Consider the following 21,243-nt stretch of genomic DNA (forward strand, 5'->3'; position numbering starts at 1 on the left):
CATCATCATCCGCTGGACTACTATCATCCTCCGCAGCATCTTCATCCCCGGCACCTACTGAGCTAGAATGCCGCATCCATTTGCCAACCTTGCCTCCCGAGGTCGGCCGTCGCAACTCTGCTCCAGAATTCTCCCCGATATCTCCTGCCTGGTCATCCGATTCCTCAGAGATATCAACCTGTATAGAACGCAAAGCTTCATCAGCTGCATGTTTCCCCTGCTCCTCCAAAGTCACCCCCTGACTACGCGTTCGTCTTCCCTCAGAGCGGACTGCAGCCATTGTTACAGACAGCAGTTGCGCAATCCGTCTGGACGGCAAACCGAAACTAACCCCCCTCACGAAATAAAGCTGGGACAGAGAGAAACCAATTCTTCTACAAGCATGGAAGAGGAAACCGGTTGCATGGAGCCTTATACCAGTCGACCACCTTCCGTCGTCATTGTGAGGTAGCGCCCAAACTTGGTCATTATTACACGTCGCGGGATGAAGGTGTTGATGTGATGAGCACTGTGTCCTCCCGATGCCACCGCATACCCACAACAATACCAATTCTGCCGTCGGCCTTGGGATGGGCAGTTCGTCGCATGTCTGCATTAAATTATGCTGCCAAATGGGAAGGTGTGCGGATTCGTACCTGATCCCACCGCAGCGTTCTTTATGATGCCGCTCCTTTCGTCCCCGGATCATTATGTGAAGGGTGCTAAACGGTCCTGTCGCGCCCGATGGCATCATCATTATCCTGGCGGATGATGGCTGCCAGCTCAGCCCAGCGTGGATCCTCATGTATCAGACCCCAGCTACCATCCAACACCCGATCCGATTCACCACTTGCCCAATTGGCGAGATAATCTGCCGCCCGATTACCACGGCGCAGGACATGGGTAAGTGTTATATAATCAATCTGCCGCAGCTGTCCTTCAATATCCTGGATAATGGCAGCAACCCTCCAGCTCTTGGCGACGTGATCCCATGGTTGTCCCCGCTGCAGTTTCCGGAGCATGTCAATGACGATTTGGGAATCGCCTTCTATAACCAGATTGCGATAGCCATTCCTTACCGCAATGCGAATGCCATGGTAAGCCCCCCAGAGCTCCGCCTCGTTATTGGACATCTCCCCCCCCCATTCCGCATATGCCCAACGCGACCTCCCTCTGCTGTCGCGGAAAATCCCACCCCAGCCTGCCTCCCCAGGATTACCCTTTGACGCACCGTCGAAGGACAGTTTAATTTGATGATCGCCTGGGAGGCGAAAATAATTGGGGCTCTGCATACGCTGTGGACGACGCCGATCAGTGTTTGGGTATAACATCGTAAAATCGATGTTCAATTTGGTTAATATTCGCTGCTCTTCCACATTTAGTTTCCAGTCCTCCTCTTCCCAAGATTCAGAGAGGACGGTTTCCTTCATCGACCGACATATCACCTCCCATATGCCTGCCTCACAGCAGCTGCGTCCCTGGAAAATTCGCCGATTGCGTTCCTTCCACACCTCCCAAATGATAAAACCCAACGATAGACTCCATAGCCTCCTGACAAGTTTGCTGTGAAAATGCCCCACTCCCCATTGTAAAATGGTACCCCTAAGACTATCAGGGTCCCTATTCAAATAACCAAAGAGACTCCGAATTTCCTCCCACAGGCTTTGGATATACAAACAGCGACTTAACAAGTGCTCCTGTGTCTCAAATTCCTTGTTACATAAAGAACACCAGGAGGGACCAATCATACCTCGTTTCTGGAGATTATCCCACGTCAAGATCCTACCTCGGCACACCAACCATGCAAAAATTGTAACCTTTGGCCACCATTTTGCTGCCCAGAGTTTTTGCCAAGGCGTTGGGTCAGCCATTGCATCCTCCTTTGTTAGCCAGTAATAAGCCTCTTTCACTGTAAACATACCTTGCGGTGCTTTCCCCCAGCGAAGGATATCATTGCCTGGACGTATCCGAATTTTGCGCGAGTCTAATTCTCTGATATACAGTTGTTGAATCTCCATAGTTATTCTCGCATTCCATTCAGGAGGTCTCTTCCATGCACGCCATACTTCATTCAGCCCTGACGGGCGCCAATAATCCTTAACATATTCTAGTCCGGCCTGCTGTGCCCCAACTTGAAGGTCATGTATAGTTGGATGGCTCTCCAGCTTGTCCCGTTGTTGCCAAGCATCCGTCCAGAATCGCGCTAAATTACCATCACGGACTTCCCAGAATGCAAAGTCCCGAACCAGAGTTTTGTTATTTCTTGCAAGCTCCCAAATGTGCGATCCACGTGGGGTTTCTTCTACCCGGAGGCGGCCTGCTACTGAACGTGGCATATTGTATTTGTGAGTCCAGATTCTTTTCCAGATATCCATACCCCCCTGCACCCATCTCCACCATAACTTCGCCCCTAAAACCTTATTAACAAACTCCAAATCCCTGATACCAAGACCGCCCTCCTCTTTCCGTTTAATTACTTGTTGCCATGAGACCAATGTCCATTTTCTTTGCTGATTGGCCCCTTCCCAAAGAAATTTACCGAAGATTTCCCTTAATTTACAGAAAACTCCCTTAGGAGCAGGCAGAATGGATAAGGGGTAAATAGGAATGGATAACAAAACTGATTTTAAAAGGACAACCCGACTAGCGAAATTCAATATTCTAAACGACCAATTTTGCAGTCGTTTTCGAATCCTATCCACTAGAGTTTGCCAATTCTTTATACGCATTGAATTAATATCTAATTGAATGCCTAAATACCTGGTGGGTAATTCACCCTGCCGGAAGCCTAGCACACGAGTTAAATGGGCCTTAACAGCTTCAGGTGTATTGAAAATAAAGGTACAAGATTTATCATTGTTGATGGCCATACCTGAAGCGGACATAAAACCCTCTAAGACTCGCTTGAAGCCCCTTACCTCTCTGAGCGATGCTTCTCCAAACAACATTAAATCATCAACAAATTGCTGATGTGTTATGATAAGGTCGGCTCCCCATAAGCGAATGCCTTTGAGTCCTCCTGTCCTGATCTCCTGCTTAATTTTCCTGCTTAATCCTTCCATAGCCAAGATGAATAAAAAAGGCGAGAGAGGGTCGCCCTGTCTGATACCCCTTGTGGCCTTAAACGGAGCCGAAGGTATCCCATTAATCAATATGGAGAAATTCGGAGTGGAGACGAGGTTAATGATCCAATCTATCCATCTATGGTCAAACCCATAAGCTTCTAAGACTGCTCGTAGATAATCCCAATGCAGACGATCATATGCTTTCGATAAATCCAGCTTCATGAGCATCCCTGGTCGCTTCCTCTGTTTTAAAGAATGTATCACCTCCTGGGAGACCACAATTCCATCCAAAATTTGCCGCCCCTCCACAAAACCTGTCTGCTCAGGCGCAATCAAGGTGGGTAAAAGAGGTTTCAACCTTTTCGCTATCACTGTAGATATAATCTTATAAATGACATTACATAGGGCTATTGGCCTGAACCCCTGGGGTTCATCCGATGTCGTAGTCTTTGGGATCAAAGTGAAGAAAGTTGAGTTTAGAGCTGACCATACTTGCTGTCGGATTCGTGATTCCTCCACCACTGCCAGGATGTCTGGCCCTAAAAATTTCCAACTGGCCTGAAAGAATTCAATGGTATAGCCATCTGGACCCGGAGCCTTATTTTTAGGCATGTTCATCACTACTTCTTCTACCTCTTCCAGAGTAACTACCCGCATTAATGCCATATTCTGGTCTGCTGTAACAGTTCTTGGGATATCTCTACATATATTATTAATAGCCTCCCGGCGATCCCGCTGAGTTTCCGTGAGTACCCCCCGAAAATAGTCCACTAACGTCTTTTCAATACCGGCCTGCTCCACCTCTCTTTCCCCCGCAGCATTCTTGATAGAGAAAATCCTATTCCGCTGCCTATGTTGAATCATGGCTTGATGAAAAAATTTTGTATTCCTCTCACCTGCTCTTAACCATCGAACCCTAGATTTTTGGCGCCATAAAATCTCTTCCTGTTTGCGACGTTCCTCTAACTGGCTTATTAGACAGCCCTCCTCGCGACTGGTAGCTTCATCTCGACCTTCCAATATTATTCTTTGCTGTAAAATCTCCAGGGAACCTTCCAACCTCTGCTTAGCCTCGTGAATATTTCCAAACTCTTTGCGATTCCACTCTTTAATTTTTTGTTTGAGTTCCTTAAGCTTCAGCTGAATTGTATGCATGCTTCCATTGCCGCGACTAGTGCATTGACTCCACCAGAGTTCCATTTGCTGAACAAATTGGGGATCCCGCAACCAAAAAGATTCAAAACGAAAAGGCTTTCTCCCTTTGATTTTCTTTATGTCCACCTCCAAACGAATGGGCCAGTGATCTGAGCCGATGCTAGGGAGAATGGTAGCTTCAATGAAAACATCTCTATTTAAAATTGGCTCAGACAATAAGAAGCGGTCCAGGTGACAGGCAATTTGGTGCTGTCCTCCACGCCGGTTATTCCAGGTATGTATACCATTGATGGTATTTATGTCCACTAATCTTAACTCCCTGATCAAATCGTTAAACTCCTCCATAAGTGAATCTTCTCTCCTAACCCCGCCTCTTTTTTCACCTAAATTACGAATGAGATTGAAATCCCCCCCAATCATCCAAGGAATATGCGGAAGAAGGTTCCTCATAGTATGGAGGTTCCTCAAGAACACCTGCCTATCTCGATGAATATGGGGCCCGTAAACCCCTGTAAACAGAATACGTTCCCCCATCCCGACTAACCGAAACACCCCTGAAAGAATTCTTGGAAGAGAATACCAATGTTCAAAAATTACCTCCTCTGGGTTCCATAAAACGGCCAATCCCCCTGCTGTTGCTATTGCATCGAGAGCCATAACCTCATAGCCAAGTTTCAGTTTCTTAACTATTTCGTCCAGTTGTTGACTTTCCACTTTCGTTTCCTGAAGTACCAAAATACAGGGTTTATCTCTCATTACACGTTCCTTCAAATATCGCTGCTTCCCTCGACTATTAAGTCCCCGTATATTCCAGCTTAATACTATCATTTAAAATTTTCGAGGGTTTGGGACAAATACCTCAGACAGAGGTATCACCTTTCCAGAGTTTACCAGATTCTCACCCACTGCTTGAATGGATTCATTCAACGTGCGTCGCCCTTTCTTCCTACCGATCTTACCTAGACTATCCCCTTCCTGAGCGTCGTGTATCAGCCGCGAGTCTAAACAACCAGCCGTCTTCTCCTTGTACCGTTGAAAGGTTTCCTTATATAATTGTTTCTCATTCTCTGGGATGAATCGTTCATCCAATTTTTTCCACTCAGTAAGCAACTTTTTGAGAATGGATTCTTCCTCGATACCCACGACCTTTAGAATTTCCTGCCCCTCCGAAGTTGGAGCGATAGTCTTATCATCGCGAGCTTTGTCTTCGCCTTCCGATTCCCGACTTGGACTTCGACTCTTCCTCTTGCCATCCTTGATAATTTCCATCGGTGCACTGACGTTGCTTTCCAGGTCCTGTCCAAGGAGGTTGGTGTCCTTACCCTGAGTTCCTTCGGCGACCTCTGTTTGCAGAATAGTATACGGATTGTGACTTGCAGGGATGGTATTTCGAGCGGGGTTGTGGACTTTAATATTCCCAGGAGGTGGTCTCCTTTTCCGCTGCACATCTTGAAAGCCGGAGGCTTCCCCATTTTTCCTTTCACCTGGTTGAGCAGCCTCAGACGTATCCTTTGTGGCCATTGGTTGATGACTTTGGAGGTTAGTAGTCAGCGGTTGTTCAGTACTCTGGGGGCAATCCCTGGCAAGGTGACCGTAAACATGACAACGTCGACATCGAAACGGGATGTGCTCATAATCAATAGGTTGCTGCCAAATTTCGTCCTGATACTCCAGCTCAATAAAGTCTGGTAAGGGAGCTGAGATGTCCATATACACACAAATTCTTGCGTACGAGGTATATTTACCCCTCTTTGTGGTCTCAGCCACCTTAACAAATGAACCAATTGAGTTTCCAATCCCTTCTAATATTTCTGGATCCCAAAATTCATCTGGGAGCCCAAAGAGATGAACCCAGAGCGGTGCAGCTTTGATTTGCTTAGCCTCCGGATTATACCTGTCCTCCCAATACCGTATAAACAATCCTGCATTATTCATAAAATAAGGACCCTCTTCAAACACCGCAGCCTTGTCCTGTAGATTGGCAAAAATGAATTAGATAATATGAATTAAATTATCAGAACCATATTTACGCAGATAGGTGTCTCTTCTACTGGATTTGGGTATTTTAATATATTCGTTAATTAATCCTTTTGATCGGATGATTTAAGTTGAAAGATGCCGGTATATTCTCCCAATTTATTAATCAATGGAATTAAAAATGATAACTTCTTTGCATATCTAAATCAAGTGTTTAAACCATGTTTAAAATAATTTTTTACCAAATCTTTATTAAAATTTTACTCTAGGTCATTTATAGCCATTTATAAAGATTAATAAACTTAAATTTAAAATAATTAAATATTATCTATGGAGCTGAAACAAATATCTATTTTGGATTACATGACTAGAATGGACAATTTTTGGACTGGTAAGAGCTAGGGTTTACAGGAGCAAAAGCAAGCGTTGGAAACCATGGATGGGTGTAAGGGGGGAGCTCCACTCCCTTCTACAGTCAGGTAATCTCCAGTCGCGGCAAGAAACTGCTGGAGGCTGTAAAAGATTTTTCAGGAGAAGGAAAACATGACAACGGAGACACACATGAGCAAAATAATAGGTGGGAAGAAGACAAAAGAGAGACAGGAATTGAGAAAAATAATCAGAATGTAGAAACCAAAAAACAAAATGGTCCATGTAAGCCTACGACTACTATCACACCCAGTGTAGTATTAAATGATCCAACACTGTAGGCGCACAGGGATCACATGACGACTTACGCAATCATTTGTAAATTCATGGGGTTATGTCCAATAGAGAAGGTGCTACAGACATGGATTAAACATAATTGGAAACCTAAAGGGCATATAGATATACACCTTGGGTGAAAGGGTTTCTTCACTATAGTTTTCACTAACATTGAGGATAAAGACAAGGTGTTTGAAGCTGGGCCCTACTTCTATGCAGTAGTAGGTCTCTATATGCGGCCTTGGATGATGAATTTTGTCCCGGAGCAGGAGACTTTCACTTTGGTTTTGGTTTGGGTATGACTCTACTCCCTACCTCTAGATTACTGGCAACCAGAATCATAATCAGCGATAGGAAACAAACTAGGGAGTTTTGTTAAAATATCTGAGGCCAATAGAAAGGGAAAGTACACTTCCTTTGCACGCATATGTGTGGAGATGGATCTCTCTAGGGCTCTACCAGATGAAGTGATCCTAGAAGTTTTTGATGAAGAATGGGTACAAGCAGTGGATTATGAACATGTTCCTTTCAGATGCCGCAAATGCCACGAACATGGGCATCTATTCAGGAACTGCCTTCTCAACAACACATAAAGCAGAATGAAAGCCACAGTAGGGAAAGAAACTGATAGCTTTCTCAAATTGAGAAATAAAGGTAAAGGAGGGAAAAGGTTACAATAAAAAACAATGAGGGAAAGCAAACAAGCCAGAACATGTACAAGCTACTAGAAGAAGAAGAGGAGTTAGAACAGGCAAATCAATCTATTCAAGGCAGCCCAGGGGAGAAGGAAAAGGTGGAAAAGATGGAGGAGATACAAAACATTATCCAACAAAAGGAGACTATGATGAGCAGCATGGAACTTGATAAGGACCAAGAGATGACCCCGAGTGAGGTGGAAACAGAAGATCATGAATTGCAGGATATTCTCAAAAGAAAACATCTAGATCTGGAAAAATTCCTGAAACAGGGGACCACGGAAAGAATGGATTAAGTACCTCAAGAACAGTTCAATAGAGTGCAACAACTATTTCTGTGGAGAACTCAGACAAAAGGGTCGGGCGGGAAAATTAACCTTGAGAGTCAGGGCAACAAAGGGGTGAAAACCATGAAAACCATAACAGGACTTGTTGCTAGAAACTGAGGCAGGAAAAGGGGTAGAAAGAAACAAAACGGGTTACTGATAGAATGTGAAAAATTGATGATAGATTCAGGTAAGATGAAAGATCTAACTAGCTATGTGTTTACAAATCTTTCTGAATGAAGCTCACATCTTGGAATATTATAGGTCTTGGAAGTAAAAAGAAACAAAGAAATCTTAACAATAGAATGAAAGAAGAGAAACCTGATATGATTTTCATCTACGAAACTAGATGTTCAATAAAGAAAGTAAGAGAAATACATAGCAAATGGCTTAGTAAATATGAATTTCTAGAAGTCAAAGCAGACAAAACAGAAGGAGGTATTCTCACACTTTGGAACCCTCAAAGATTAGGTATAGTGGATGCTAAGTCGTCTAGGAATTATTTATCAGTGGTTATTCAGCCTCTAGGAGACATGGAAATTTATTTACTCACAAATGCTTATGGTCCATAAAAGCCTGATGATAAACTCAGATTACTGTCCTCACTAGAAGATCTGAGAGAGACATTTAGGTATACCATGGATTTTGGGAGGGGACTTCAACATGATCATATCCCTATCAGAAAAAAAGGGTGGAAGCAGAACAGTAGGCGGAGACTCTATAACATTTCAGCATTTTATAAACAATATGAAGCTAGTTGACATGGATACAAATAATGGCCTCTTCACCTGGAACAAAAAAGGAGGATGATAGCCTCAAGTAGCCTCAAAGCTTGATAGATTCATAATCTCAGAGGACCTTATGCTCACAAGACTGGAAATGACAGCGAGGATTCTCCCCTTTGGGGGCTTGGACCATTGGCCTGTGAAAATTGAGGCGTCCTGTATAGGAACCCTAAAGAGTAGACCTTTTCGATTTCAAAATATCTGGCTCTCCCATCCAAACTTTATTAGAAACATTGAAAAATGGTGGAAAGAAGATTTACAGATTCAGGGAACCAGAATGTTTCTTTTGCACAAAAGATTGAAACATATCAAAATCAGGCTCAAATATTGGAATAAGAATGAGTTTGGGAACATTTTTGAAGCTAAAAAAGTTGTTGAAAGGAAAATACAGGAAATCAGTCAGACCCTAATCATCGAAGGTTTTGATGGGGAAAGAAATGCTTAAGTTAACAAACATGAACAGGAATGGGAGGACTTATGTAAGCAAGAGGAAGTACTTTGGAGGCAAAAGTCAAGAGTACGATGGCTAAAAGAAGGAGAAAGAAACACAAGGTTTTTCCACAGATCTACCTTGGAGCACAGATCTTACAAGAGAATCTCAACAATCAAGGATTGTAGAGGTAATCAGCTCAATACCCATCAATAAATAGAAGCAGTGTTGGTTCAACATTTTCAAGGCATAGCATAGGAACCTCTCATAGACAGATCACAATTTATTAGTGATTTCACAAAGCACATCCCTAAGCTAGTAACAAGAGAAGAAAATTATAATCTTAACAGGCCGGTGAATGAAGAGGAGGTCAGTCAAGTCATCAAGGATATGCAAAATGGAAAAGTGCCAGACCTGGATGGTTTCAATGTAGATTTCTTTAAAGCCTATTGGGGTATTGTCAAGAAAGATATATTGAATGTAGTGAAGGACTCCAGGAAGAACATAATTGTGTTAAAGGCATTCAACACATCCTTCATTTCCTTGATTCCTAAACAGGACAATGCTACGACACCAGACAGATTCAGACCTACAGCTTTATGCAATGTCGTGTATAAAATAATTTCCAAGTTAATTGCCAATAGGATTAAACCCCTCCTACCAACGCTGGTTTCTGTGGAACACATGGGATATGTGGAGGGCAGACAAATTCTCAACAATATCATTCAAGCTCATGAGGTGTTTCACTCTCTGATAAGTAAGAGGAAGGCTGAAATGATTATGCAATTGGACCTAGAAAAGGTTTATGATAAGTTAAATTAGGCCTATATTAGGAAAGTCCTTCTAGCCTATGGATTTGACCACCACTGGGTGAGATGGGTAATGACCCTTGTCACTACCTCTAGTTTTTCAATTCTGGTCAATGGTTCTTCATCAAAGATCTTTAATCCTTGAAGAGGCCTTTGGCAAGGAGACCCTCTCTCCCACTTCCTCTTTATTCTTATGATGGAAGGACTAGGCCGAGCTATCAAGTCTGCTAAAGAAGATGGCAAGATCCAGGGTATCAAACTATCTGGGAACAAACGGGCTTTAACCCATCAACAATTTGTAGATGATACCATGCTATAGGGCATTCCTACAGTCAGGGAAGTGCTAGCTTACAAAAAAATCTTGTGAGACTTTGCTATGGCTGTGGGGACAGAGGTAAGCCTCTCCAGATCAAAGATTATTTTTTTCAACACTAACATTGCTACTCAAAGAAACATTTCCAGAATTCTAGGTTTTTAGAGAGATATGCTACCATCCAAATATTTGGGATTACCACTCATAGACAAACCTATGAGCAAGATAGTATGGGAGCCTGTGATTAATAAGTTGTAGGACAAGACACGAAAATGGACAAGCAAGTCTTTGAACTTGGCAGGAAAACTGGTGCTTACAAAAGTTGTTCTTCAATCAATACCCATCTTCATGTTTTCAGCCCTTCCAACTCCAAAACGGGTTATGCAATAATGCAGAAATATCCAAAGAGATTTTCTTTGGGGTAAACGGGAAGAAAAGAAAAAATGGCCCTTAGTATCCTGGGAAAAGATATGCAAACCTAAAACACATGGAGGTTTAGGACTCGATGATCCTGAAGTGCTAAACAAAGTGTTCGGCGCAAAATTATGGTGGAGATGGATAAAAGATTCAGATGCCCCTTGGGCACAAATTTGGAACCAAAAATATGCAAATAATTGGCAAGACAAGGACCGCATAACAATGACTAGAATCATAAAAGGCTCCCACATATAGAACAAAGCTTGGGAAAATAGAGTCATAGTTCAAAAAAATAGTTTCTGGGAATAAGAGCTACAGATATGGTTTGGTTCTGGGAGGATAAATGGCAACAGGAACCTAAGCTATTAAGAGAAGACTTTGCAAATCTCAGGAATGATACAGACACCATAAAGTTACTCCGACTAAATGAAGTTTGGGATTATACAAACACCGAAGGAAAATGGAGAATCTGGGAAGAAATGGATTACAGGGACAATGCCCCCTTGAAAGCATAGGCTAATGCTCTAAAAGCCATCTTGGATCAAAGGAAGATCCTGATATCAGCTGATTTTGACCAACTAAGATGGGGCAGTAAGAATGAAGGGAAATTCAACATTAAAGAGGCTAAGAGAATAACCCTTAAGCTTGAGTCTACAAATCAGGAATGGGTTTGGGAAAAGCTATGGAAGAATAAAGGATGGATGAAAACCAAACTATTCATGTGGTTAGTGCATCATAAGAAGATTCTGATATGGGAAAACATCCGGAAAAGGATAATTTCTGGCCCATCTAGATGCCAGCTATGTGAATCACAAGAGGAAACTATGGAACACCTTCTCAACCTCTGTATATTTACTTCCTCATTGTGGAATGGGATTGCCTCAATATTCAGACAAATAGATAGGGACAGAGGAAGCATCACCAACACCCTAAGGATTTGGAGGAGAATCTTCTCTAACTATGAAACAGTAAACAAAGGTTGGCCTTTAGCTCTAAGCTTCCTAATATGGGATGTCTCGAAAGAACGCAACAAGAGATTTTTCAAAAATAAAAGGAGTTCCTCCCAGAGAATCATGAAACAAATTTTAAGATAGCTCAAGGAGACTGTTGGAACTTTAACGCAAATACCCACTAAGAACCTCCCTTTAGGTGCTGATGTGCAAATACTACTTCAGTTGGGTATGCAGGGGCTTATTCGTTAGGGAAATAATAGAATTGCAGAGCATCTAGTCACTGATAAAGACTTCTGGCATCCCACCCCTCAGGGATATATGAAATGCAACATAGATGGAGCCTCAAAAGGGAATCCGAGCATCACTGGTTATGGAGGAGTGATAAGGGATGAAAAGGGCTCTATACAATATATTTTTCATTGTAATCTGGGAAGAGCCACAAACAATATGGTAGAACTAATGGCCCTAGAGCAATGTTTAGAAATCCTGAAGAACAACAATTTGCAGAACATCATAATTGAAGCAAACTCTGAGTTGATTATCGATTCAGTTAAGCATATTTGTTGTGGTTCAGCTCCGGAAAAAGTCTCGAGACATTGGAGGCTTCTTCAGGTTTATCAAAGGATTCATTCCCATCTTCAAAATATGAGGACCTTAAGTTTCACACATGTACACAGGACCACAAATAAATTGGCAGACATACTAGCCAATAAAGGAGCTCTCTGTACTAAGAACAGTAATAAGTATAGATGGCATGAGGTTCCCTAAGGTAGATTGACGGATGATTGTCTTAGCCAAGCGAATGCGGATCAAGAACTCTATCAGAACAAGGGATTCTAATAATTCATAGAAGTTGGGGTCTAGTAGATATACTATCAATATGCAATTGTCGTCTTGGTTGAATTTCGAAAAGGGCATTCAGTCCCTGGTCAGCTATTTTAGTCCAGAGCAGCTCAGACCCAGGGTTCAGGGGAGGTGATGATCTAAAGCAAGAGGGTTTAAAAAATGATCCTTCACTATAGATCAACTCTGCTTTACACTGGAGGGAAATGGGGTGGAGAGCTTTCAGTCAGGAGGAACAGGGGAATTCCTATCATAGCCATGATACAGGGGTGCGTTCGAGTCTCTCCGCTGATTGGCAGGCAATGCGTGCAGAAAATCTATGGTATTTTGATTCATACCATGACCGAGGTGGTTTACGGGTTTCGGACGGCCCCAACATGCGAAGTGGTTTTCTAGAAATGAGCCCAATGCCACTCATTGATCGACACATGTCTTAGGAAGGAGAGAGAATACCACCTTTATCGGGCGGGTATTCCTCAGGCTTCTCTTCTACCAGATATCCATTTCAACCGTTGGATCGAGCAGAGGAAGATCTATGGCTGAGATTCATTGTGCATGTTGGTGGGTCCAGGGTTTATTCGGGGCTTCCACAACAGACCTGAATTCTTCTTTTTACTAAATCTAATCCAACTTCAGGTCCATCACTTTTCATTTTATACCGCCCTAAAGCTAGTTTTCGGTTCATCAGGTGCCCTCAACTCCGACAATGGTTTTCTACAAATGAGCCCGATGCCACTCATCCCTTGACACGTGGCTCCAGTAGGAGAGAGAATATCACCCTCATCAGGCGGGTATTCTCACGACTTCTTTTCCACCCGATATGCCTCTCAACGATTGCATCTAGAAGCAGTGGATTGAGGGCCTAGGTTCACTGTGCATGTTGAGGGGTCTGAGTCAAACTCCAGATGTCCTTAGCAGGCCAGTAATGTTGCTTTTTGTACACACTGCTAGTCAGGAAGGGACACATATTTATTGTTTCATTTTTTTCCCACTTGTTGGTTCTTACAAGAAGGGTCAAGAGATTTAATAGTCCCTTGGCTCAGGTTTCGAGCTGTCGGCTCTCAGATCTAGGCACCTAGAGATGGCCATTTCTATGGTCTTTTTCATCCCTAGGCCTTTGTATTTTATGTAATTAATTTCTTTTTACAAATTAATGAAAAGAAAGATCGACTCTTGCTTAAGCAAAAAAAGAAAAGAATGTGTATTTAAATTCTTAAACTTATGGTAGTTAGAACATGGAGGAATAACTCGTAAAGTTTCTTCTGGGAGCATCTCATATACTTGACGTCATCTCGATTTAAATTCTTAAACGTATGGTTGGTAGAACATGGAGGAATAACTCACAACGTGGATAAATAACATAAATTTTCTTCACGGAGCATCTCATAAAGTTTCTTGGGCATTTGCATTTTCTCCCTTTTCCTGCTATCTCTTCTTGAGCATCTCATAAAGTTTTTTGGGCATTTGAAGTTCTTTCTCTGCTTGCCAGGAGGGCTCTGCTCATGAGCCGAAAGAGGGTCATGACATTGGAGAAGGTGGGCAGTTCAAGTCAGAATTGAGAGCGTGCATAATTCAAGTAATTATATGGGATCCACTGTTGGGGTCGTGTCATGGACTATTTCTGCTTTTCAGTCCCGAGACCATTTATGGTGTAATCAGTTGGCTCCCAGAACTGTGGCCTCAACATTTCATCCTTGAAGCCTTTATCGGGGTAACCTTGTCATCTTGGGTTCAGTTTGGAGTTTTTCTCTTCATTTTTCTTGTGAAGTGCTGGAATTTTATAGCCTTGAAGTCCTTGACACTCGGGTTAGTGCATGGGAGGATTGTGTGTGTGAACGGCCCCATTCTTTCATGCGTAGATAGGGTGGTGAGGTTTACATTCCCCATGTTAATTTTTTCTTTCCTTAGTGAATTTGAATTTCTTGGGTCTTGGGCTCTTCCTATTCCAGTAGCTATTTTGGCAAGAAGCAAGATGCATTCACTGGATTTTTTGGTTATTTTACTTCTTTTGTGGTGAGCTCTCTGAGGGCACTAGTTTCTTCGAGTTTTGTCTATTTTCAACATTAACGGCTCACCAGACACTTCTCTTTTAGCTTGGGTGGGTGTTAAGCACGAGCCATGGCATTTCTGGTGTCAGAGAAATTCCATCAATAAAGGCAATTATGTTGGTGTACAGGTTTCGTGCTTGTTGCTTCAAGCATGGATGATCCATCAACGAAGTCATCCCTGTAGAGGAGGTGGCCACAGGGGCATCAAAGAGCTTGCGTGGAGAGGGCAAGTGAGAGCAGTGGCGACGAGCAAGGTGGCATTGAAATCGAGGGAGAAATTGTGCAAGGCCCTACCCTTTCTCTTGGTCCCATAATTCAACTTTATTTTCTTTCTCAGCTGGATTCCAGATCAGTTGAGAGATATCCAAACCAACCTATATATCCTATGTGAACACTTATATGAAGATCAAAATGATCGTGTCGGAGTATATTAATGATATTTAATCTTTAATCTATTTTTGTTCTGTGTATTTATCATATATTTTTTCTAATTTAATAGTTACATAGTACCATTTTTAATTAGGTATGTGTTGAAAATAATAATAACTATTATTTCTCTGCTAAGATAAATTAATACAACATAATAATTAATTACGATCTAATTGTTTTTGTTTCTTCACCTAAATAATTTTTTTTTACATACTTACTCCTCCCCCTCCCTGGCCAAAGCAACACTGGGCTTGTTGGAAACATCCGAAAAAGAAAAAAGGAGCATGAATACTAGGCTTGAACTTGTCATGCCATATCAGACCGCACTCTAAAAGCCAATAGACTTCCACAAGGTCCCATCCATTTAGCAAACACCTATTCGATTTGAATTATTGAATTGAAGGAGTTTATTTGGAGTTTTTTGTTCAAATAGTGGAGTAGAATGCCAACAATCAAATGTTTCATGATTAAATGAGGAGATAATTGCATGTGCCACTTTGCATATAGAAGGAAAATGGTTTATCCAGGGGAGCATTGGAATACTTCAAGATGGGGCTCCATGGTCAGCCAGTGAATAACACACCAATTAGTTTCACACACTCATTATATTTTAACCAAACTTTGCATACAGATTCTCAAATGCTCTCAACTTTGTTAGCGCCATCTGTTCTCAACTTTCTCACTTTCTCTGGCAAGCATTCATAGTGAATGTAGAGTTTTGCATAGTGAAGATACAGAGAAACAAAACCAACCAGGAATGGTTCGATAATTTTTTATATCATTACTAAGAGTTTCACTCATTTTTGGGTATCCCTAATTTTCCATCAAAGTTCCACACCAATGTTGCATAGACTAGATAATCTACAAAGGCATCGTGTTCCTGATATCCAAGGGAACCTGCTATGGTTTTTTTGCATGTATAAAAAACATGCCAAGCTTCCACGCACAAAATTAATTTGAATGCACAGATAAAACTAGAATGAATCAGATTTTTGATATCTAAAGAATGGTTTTAATTTATCTAATATTTGATTTACACGATCTAGCAACAAAATATATTCCAAATTTGAGTACTTTAGAGTGTACATAATCTGCGAGAAACTTTGAAGCTTCCCAACCAATTTAACCATACAATCATCCCATCCTTTCATTTTACAGAAACTCGTTTACTCAATTCCATATTTTTAATTTGAATTACAAAAAAAATTACAATTTTATCATAAACTAAAAGCTTAGAAAATACCAAAATGGTTAAACCCCATGCTATTGATATAGATATACTGCATCATGTTCTTTCGCATTTACGACATATTGGAAAAACTATTTATTTACACCACGTAACAAAATTTCCAAACATTTCACCATAATATATGAATAATAAATATGAAAACATTTTCTATAAGAAAACCCCCTTTCTTCCGCGTTCACAACATTTTGAAACACCTATTTATTTACAGCACTTAACAAAGTTTGAATAAGAAATATGAAAATGTTTTCTATAAGAAAAACCCTAACTTTAATTGAATTAAGGGAAAGTTTTCCAGACATTTCACTTTTTAATTTGAATTACAAAAAAAATTACAATTTTATCATAAACTAAATGCTTAGAAAATACCAAAATGGTTAAACCCCATGCTATTGATATAGATATACTGCATCATGTTCTTTCGCATTTACAACATATTGGAAAAACTATTTATTTACAGCACGTAACAAAATTTCCAAACATTTCACCATAATATATGAATAATAAATATGAAAACATTTTCTATAAGAAAAACCCCTTTCTTCCGCATTCACAACATTTTGAAACACCTATTTATTTACAACACTTAACACAGTTTGAATAATAAATATGAAAATGTTTTCTATAAGAAAAACCCTAATTTTAATTGAATTAAGGGAAAGTTTCCAGACATTTCACAATAACATATGAATAGTAAATATGAAAATATTTTCTATAAGAAAAACCTTAATTTTAACTAAATTAAGGGAAAGCCGGGATGCTCTAACATATCATTAATATATGTGATCTCCACCATTTACAATTTGAAGTTATTAAATATTTAAAAAAATTAACATGAGTTATTATAAATATTAAAAATTAACATTTTAAATATTAGTTATTATAAAATTCTAATTTTATTATTATAAAAATAATTATCATTAATAATAATGAACTTGAAACAATATTATTAATTAAAAAATATTAATAACACCATTAATACCATGTTTAATAAATTTCTTATCTGATTAATATTAAATACTATAATTAATAAAAATTAACATTTTAAATATTAATTATTATAAATATTAAAAAATTAAATATTAATTATTATAAAATTTTTAATTGATATTATTATAAATAAATAATATACTTTAAAAATATATACAAATAAAATTTATGATTAATAATAATGAATTTGAAAACAATATTATTACTTAAAAAATATTGATAACAGTTTTAACACAATATTATTCATGTTTAATAACATTTTTTCTTTGATTAATATTATATACTTAAGTCATTAATAAATCTAAGGATTTAATCTCTTAGGTTTATTAATTCCATAATCACCATAATCAATGTTCTAAAATTATGGTCAACATATAGTCAACCATATTTATTTTAGTTAAGTAAGTTTATTTTAGAGTTTATAATTTTTATTTTAGGATTTATATATCTTAGTTTTATAATATCAATCTTTTGGGTTTGTATTCCTACCGTTTAATATTAAAACTAAATTTCACATTAACATATGAATAGTAAATATGAAAATATTTTCTATAAGAAAAACCTTAACTTTAACTAAATTAAGGGAAAGTCACGATGCTCTAACACATCATTAACATATGCGATCTCCACCATTTACAATTTGAAGTTATTAAATATTTAAAAAAATTAACATTAGTTATTATAAATATTAAAAATTGACATATTAAATATTATTTATTATAAATTTATAACTTTATTATTATAAATAAAAATATATAAACAAAAATTATCATTAATAGTGATGAATTTGAAAACTATATTTTTAATTAAAAATATTAATAACATCATTAATACAATATTAATCATGTTTAATAACATTTCTTATTTGATTAATGTTAGAGATTAAAATATTAAAAATTAACCTTTTAAATATTAGTTATTATAAATATTAAAAATTAAATATTAGTTATTAGAAATTTATCGTTTTTATTATTATAAATAAATAATATATTTTAAAAATATATACAAATAAAATTTATCATTAATAATAACGAATTTGAGAACAATATTATTAATTAAAAAATATTAATAACATTGTTAATACAATATTAATCATGTTTAGTAACGTTTCTTCTTTTTTTTAATATTATATACTTAAGCGATTAATAAATCCAAGGATTTAATCTCTTAGGTTTATTAATTCCATAGTCACCATAATCAATGTTCTAAAATTGTGGTCAACCTATAGTCAACCATATTTATTTTAGTGAACTAAGTTTATTTTAGAGTTTATAATTTTTATTTTAGGATTTATATACCTTAGTTTTATAATATCAATCCTTTGGGTTTGTATTCCTACCATTTAATATTAAAACTAAATCCAATGTACTGGGGGTTCTATATATAAATTGCAATAAAAAATTCATAACTAAAATAAAAAACTCATATGTCATCTCTGCCATTTAAAATTTTAGGTTATTAAATATTTAAAAAAATTAACATTTTTAATATTAGTTATTATAAATATTAAAAATAACATTTTAAATATTGGTTATTATAGATATTAAAAAATAACATTTTAAATATTGGTTATTATAGATATTAAAAAATAACATTTTAAATATTAGTTATTATAAATATTAAAAATAACTTTTTAAATATTAGCTATTATAAATTTATAATAGTTATTTTTTTTTCTAGGTCAAGACTAAACTAAGTACCCATGGGGAATTGAACCAGTGACCTATCGCAAGGAGTGCCTTAACAACGCACCCATTCACCGTCAATCCAAAGCCCCGTGGGCAAATTTATAATAGTTATTATTATAAATAAATAATATATTTTAAAAAATATATAAATAAAAATTATCATTAATAATAATGAATTTGAAAATAATATTATTAAATAAAAACTATTAATAACATCGTTAATACAATATTAATCATGTTTAATAACATCTCTTATTTGATTAATATTATAAATCTAAGTGATTAATAAATTCAAGGATTTAATCTCTCCGGTTTATTAACTCCATAGTCACCATAATCAATGTTCTAGAATTGTGGTCAACCCATAGTCAACTATATTTATTTTAGTCTTTATAAATTTTATTTTTGGATATATATACCTTAGTTTTATAATATAAATCCCTTGCATTTAATACTATTTCCTTGGGTTTACAATATCAATCCCTTAGGTTTATTAATATAAGGGTTTGTATTTCTAGTGTATAATATTATTCATAAGGCTTATAATATTAATCCTACTATTGAATATTAAAACTAAATCCAATGTACTAGTAGTTTTATATATAAATTGCAATGAAGAATTCATAAATAGGATAAAAAATTCATATCTGATCCCCACCATTTACAATTTTAGGTTATTAAGTATTTAAAAAAATTAACTTTTAAAAATTAATTATTATAAAATTATAATAGTTATTATTATAAATAAATAATATATTCTAAAATATCTTTAAATAAAAATTATCATTGATAACAAAGATTGTCTCAATATGAAAATCAACCATGGTCAACCATAGTCTGACGTCCCATTGTGCCAAAGATTGTCCCAATATGGAAACGAAGCATGGTCAACCATGGTAAACCATGTCTATTTTTTGGTTTATAATATTTATCTTAGGTTTTATATGCCTTGGGTTTATAGTATTTATCCCTTGGGTGAAATATTATTCCCTTGGGTTTTTAGTATTAATCCCTTTGGTTTCTAATATCAATCCCTTATATTTATTAATCTAAGGATTCTTATTCACAAGATTTAGAATATTAATCCTTGGGTCTAATATAAATCCCCTTCATTTATGATCATGGTCAACCATGGTCCAATGTCACATTGTGACAAATATTTTCTCAATATAAAAATCAACCATGGTCCAACATTGCATTGTGACAAAAGATTGTCGGCATATGAAAATAAATCATGTTCAACCATGTTGGAACGTTGCATTGTGAAAAAGATTGTCTCAACGTGAAAATCAACCATGGTTAACCATGATAATTTTAAGGTTTACAATATTTATCTTAGGGTTTATATATCTTAGGTTATTTATCCCTTCTGCGTAATATTATTACCTTGGGTGTTTAGTATTGATCCCTTGAGTTTATTAATCTAAATGTTCATATTCCTCTGGTGTACTATTATTCATAGGGTTAATAATATTAACCCTTGGATTTACTATAAATCCAGCGGATTTCGTTAATTAAATTGGATTGATAATATTCATCCCTTTGGTTTAATATTACTCCAAACAATAGTCAATGATAGTCAACTATAGTAAACCATATTTATTTTAGTCAACCATGTTTATTTTAGGGTTTATAATATTTATTTTAGGGTTTGTGTACCTTCAGTTTATTATATTAATCCCTTGGATATAATATCATTGGTCAACCATGTTGCAACGTCGCATTGTGACAAATATTGTCTCAATATGAAAATCAACCATGGTCAACCATCATAATTTTAGGGTTTACTTCCCATGGGTTTACAATATAAATACTTTGGGTTTATTAATCTAAGGGTCCATATTCCTCTGCTGTACTATTATTCATATGGTTCATAATATTTATACTTGGGTTTAATATAAATCTCATTGATTTAATTAATTAAATTGGGTTGATAATATTCATCCCTTGGGTTTAATATTACTCCCAACCATATTTATTTTAGTCAACCATGTTTATTTTAGGGTTTATAATATCTATTTTAGGTCTTATATACCTTAGGTTTATACTATTAATCCCTTGGGTCTAATATCCATGGTCAACCATGTTGCAACATTGCATTGTGAGAAATATTGTCTCAATATGAAAATCTACCATGGTCAACCATGATAATTTTATGGTTTACAGTATATATCTTAGTGTTTATATACCTTAGATTTATAATATTTATCCCTTGGTTGTAATATTATTCCCTTGGGTTTTTAGTATTGATCCCTTGGGTTTATTATTCCCATGGGTTTATAATATAATTCCATTGGGTTTATTAATCTAAATGTTCATATTCCTAGGGTGTACTATTATTCATAGGGTTCATAATATTAATCCTTAGGTTTAATATCAATTCCATGAAT

General features: G+C 37.2%; 1 protein-coding gene across 1 annotated transcript in view; it reads right to left on the reverse strand.

Moving 5' to 3' along the window:
• Positions 1 to 701: 701 nt before the first annotated feature.
• Positions 702 to 21,243, reverse strand: part of LOC149170837 (uncharacterized) — a 35,779-nt gene continuing 15,237 nt past the window's right edge. Inside the window, exons 3-4 of the mRNA XM_089425740.1 lie at positions 5,058 to 6,170; positions 702 to 4,922 (exon numbers count right to left, since the gene is read on the reverse strand). Of these exons, the coding sequence (XP_089281866.1) occupies positions 702 to 4,922; positions 5,058 to 6,170 (5,334 nt within the window). The remainder of the gene's footprint in view (positions 4,923 to 5,057; positions 6,171 to 21,243) is intronic.

This window comes from Pinus tabuliformis, chromosome 4_2, assembly GCF_031772625.1.
Source record: "Pinus tabuliformis cultivar Carrire ecotype Pingquan chromosome 4_2, CPIR1, whole genome shotgun sequence".
Classification (NCBI taxonomy): Eukaryota; Viridiplantae; Streptophyta; class Pinopsida; order Pinales; family Pinaceae; genus Pinus; species Pinus tabuliformis.